This window comes from Helianthus annuus, chromosome 14 (assembly GCF_002127325.2).
Source record: "Helianthus annuus cultivar XRQ/B chromosome 14, HanXRQr2.0-SUNRISE, whole genome shotgun sequence".
Taxonomy (NCBI): Eukaryota; Viridiplantae; Streptophyta; class Magnoliopsida; order Asterales; family Asteraceae; genus Helianthus; species Helianthus annuus.
Window position 1 is genome coordinate 48,129,776 of NC_035446.2, and position 3,241 is coordinate 48,133,016.

Here is a 3,241-nt window from a genome sequence, read left to right on the forward strand (position 1 = left end):
GAAACCACAAGAACTTGGTTAAATACAATTCAAATTAATTTTTTTACGCTTATAATTATTATTAATTCAATTACAATGTTAGAAATTTTATTAAACATTTAAACTTACATGAATTCGTAAATAAAGAAAGTTTGTACATGTCTAAGTTTGTCATCTACACTTTTGTAAATTTGTTATATTTACACATGTGTAAAAAATCTAATAAGAGTAATTTTGAGAGAAGAAATGAATTATTTGATGTTGTAAATTATTTTTTGATAATCTACTTTAATTACAATGAGGTTTGTATTAAAAAAAAATGGTTTTGATTGGTTTTTCATTGGTTCTCATGGTTCTCGTAATATTTAGCGTTCTCAAGATAACCCTCCCATATATATATATATATATGTATATATATATATATATATATGTATATATATATGTATGTATATATATATATATACATATATATATATGGGAGTGTTATCTTGAGAACGCTAAATATTGCGAGAACTGCGAGAACGAATGAAAAAACAATCAAAACCAATTTTTTTTTATACAAACCTCATTGTAATTAAGATACAACATCGAGACAAGAATTTATAACATCAAATAATTCATTTCTCATTTCAAAATCATTCTTTTTAGATTTTTTACACATGTGTAAATATAGCAGATTTACACATGTGTAAATGGCAAACTTACACATGTGTAAATTTTCTTTATTTATAAATTCATGTAAATTTAAACGTGTAAATTGAATTTCTAACATTGTATTCGAATAATAATGATAAGTGTAGAAAAAATTTTTGAATTTGAATTGTTTTTGACCAAGTTCTCATGGTTTTTTCATTTGTTCTCACGGTTCTCACAATATTTAGCGTTCTCATTTAAACCCTCCCCTATATATATATAGGGTAGGGTTCCAGCGTGAACAACCTCCCAAGAGTGAACTGCGTGAACAGATATGGACCCTTGATTTCCTTTTTAGTTGTTAAGGGTAGGATTGTAATTATATAAAAAATTAGATTTAAATCATTATTTTAATAACTGAATTAAGTTACATCTTTCCTAATTTAAATTCATTATCCACATTATGTTTATTTATTAATAAGATAATTATCAAAATAAACAACAAATCACCAGATTTCAATTTTAATTTTTATTTCAGATTTCATCACCAGAATTCAAATTTTGATTTTTTAAGATCCACGTAACCTACATATTTCAACGGTATACACATGTGTACTTGGATATAAATAGAACAGTACACATGTGTACTCAGCATCGTACATATGTGTACAGTAATTCACAGGTGTACATCAACATTCAATACAAAAAAAATTATGAGATATCACAAAAACAGACGATACACACATGTGTACATCGCATTAAAAAGAGGGCAAAATCAGAATACACATGTGTACATCGCATTTAAACAAATAATTATTTTAATAATTGAATTTAGTTACATCTTTCCTAATCCTTGATTTGATTTGTGAGAGATTTATGCAATCAATTTAAGAGGATAATTGATTACTTGATTTGTGAGAGATTTATGCAATCAATTTAAGATTGAAATTACACATATACCCTTTTTGTATTTAATTAAATGGAAAAAAAAACCAAATAATTACCATTATGCCACTCACTTTAATCTCAAGATCATAAAAATCAAGGGCCCAGATCAGTTCACGCAGTTCACTCTTGGGATTTTGTTCACGTTTGAACCTAATCATATATATATATATATATATATATATATATATGTGTGTACGAGTTATTGTATTTTAAAAAAAATAACTATTATTGCATAAATATATATTGAATATATTAAATAAGAATTACATAAATAATATGCTTATTTAGGTTTACATGTCAGCTTGTTAAAACTCAGCTTATTTTGATTTTTTTCAAGCCGAGCTCGAGTAACGCGTAACTAGGCTTACATGAAAAAAAAAAAAAAAAAAAAAACTACAGGAACCCATCCATATGCTTCTCTTTCCGTTTACTAAGAAAACCCTAAAAGTGATGTTCTTTTATTAATTAAATCAGATCAGATATACCAATCAAAAAAGTGATGTTCTTTTATTAATTAATCAGATCAGATATACCAAACTTATTGGTGAAACACAGACTTTGAGATGGATTAAGTATCCATGTCACTATTTAGAGTGTTGATCGATGCATTTATTTCTGATGACATATAAACAACACGAACGACATATAATCTTACATTAGATTGTTTGGTTTGGTGGCAACCGCCGCTATATTATTCTTATGATTACGGTTTTGTTTCTTTACTTTTTTTTGCATATATATATATTCACTAAACAAAGCTGAAATAACACGACATGGACTCAAGAATAATTCCACAGGTTATGATCCAACTCATTTCCGGAAGCAAACTCATCGTTTATGAGATCAAACCGAGGAGGGCTAAGGAGCATCCCTTCAGCCATGCTGTTTATGAGACTAGGCATATTAAATATCAAATCCTCATCCATAAACTCATCGGCAAACCAAATTGCCGGAGGAGAAGCTGTCACATGACAGCTTCCCAGTGCATCCATGGCTGCCCCAGCTGCAGCGGCAGCACTGGCGGCAGCCGCCTGGATATCATGAGAGGAGGTTGAGAGAGGCACCGGCAAAGAAGACGCTGAGTCTGGGAAATTAAGCTGCGCATCTCCACCTTTGAGTGTAAGCGCTGCCACATCGTAAGCTACAGCCGCCATTTCTGGGGTTGGGAATGTGCCGAGCCATATCCGGTTGGGTGATTTGGGCTCACGGATTTCGGAAACCCATTTTCCACTGGTTCCACGACGCCTCACTCCGCGGTATACCGGATGTTTCTTGGAAGAACATGTAACGGGTAGAGTAGGGTTTTTGGACATGGTAAATATGATTGCTTAAAACTTGAATAATATGTTTGGAGGTGATGGTGATGATATATCGTCATGGAAGCCATGCACTTAAATATGGGTGGTTTGATTGAAGTTTTAGCTAGGGTTCATGATCTGGGAATATTTGCAAACCAGTTGGTGATGAACTGCCTCTTGTGAGGTTTTTGGGTGTAAGGCAAAAGACCACTAGAGATACCATAGTGGTTAATTGTGATTTGCATTTGGACCCGTTGTTAACATACACACACTTATTTGTAATTAGTTTTTGTTACACACTGAGGGAACATATTGGGTCCACCAAATGTTAAATTTGGTAGGCAGTTGAAGTCCGAGTGTGTTTGTCGGTCCCACAACCGCGG

The 3,241-nt window shown here is 31.9% G+C and overlaps 1 protein-coding gene across 1 annotated transcript; it reads right to left on the reverse strand.

The window, feature by feature from the left end:
• Positions 1-2,288: 2,288 nt before the first annotated feature.
• LOC110905436 (ethylene-responsive transcription factor ERF024) lies at positions 2,289-2,873 on the reverse strand. The gene has a single exon (XM_022151190.2). It carries the CDS (start codon positions 2,871-2,873, stop codon positions 2,340-2,342), a length of 534 nt encoding a protein of 177 aa, XP_022006882.1. The 3' UTR covers positions 2,289-2,339.
• Positions 2,874-3,241: the final 368 nt, after the last annotated feature.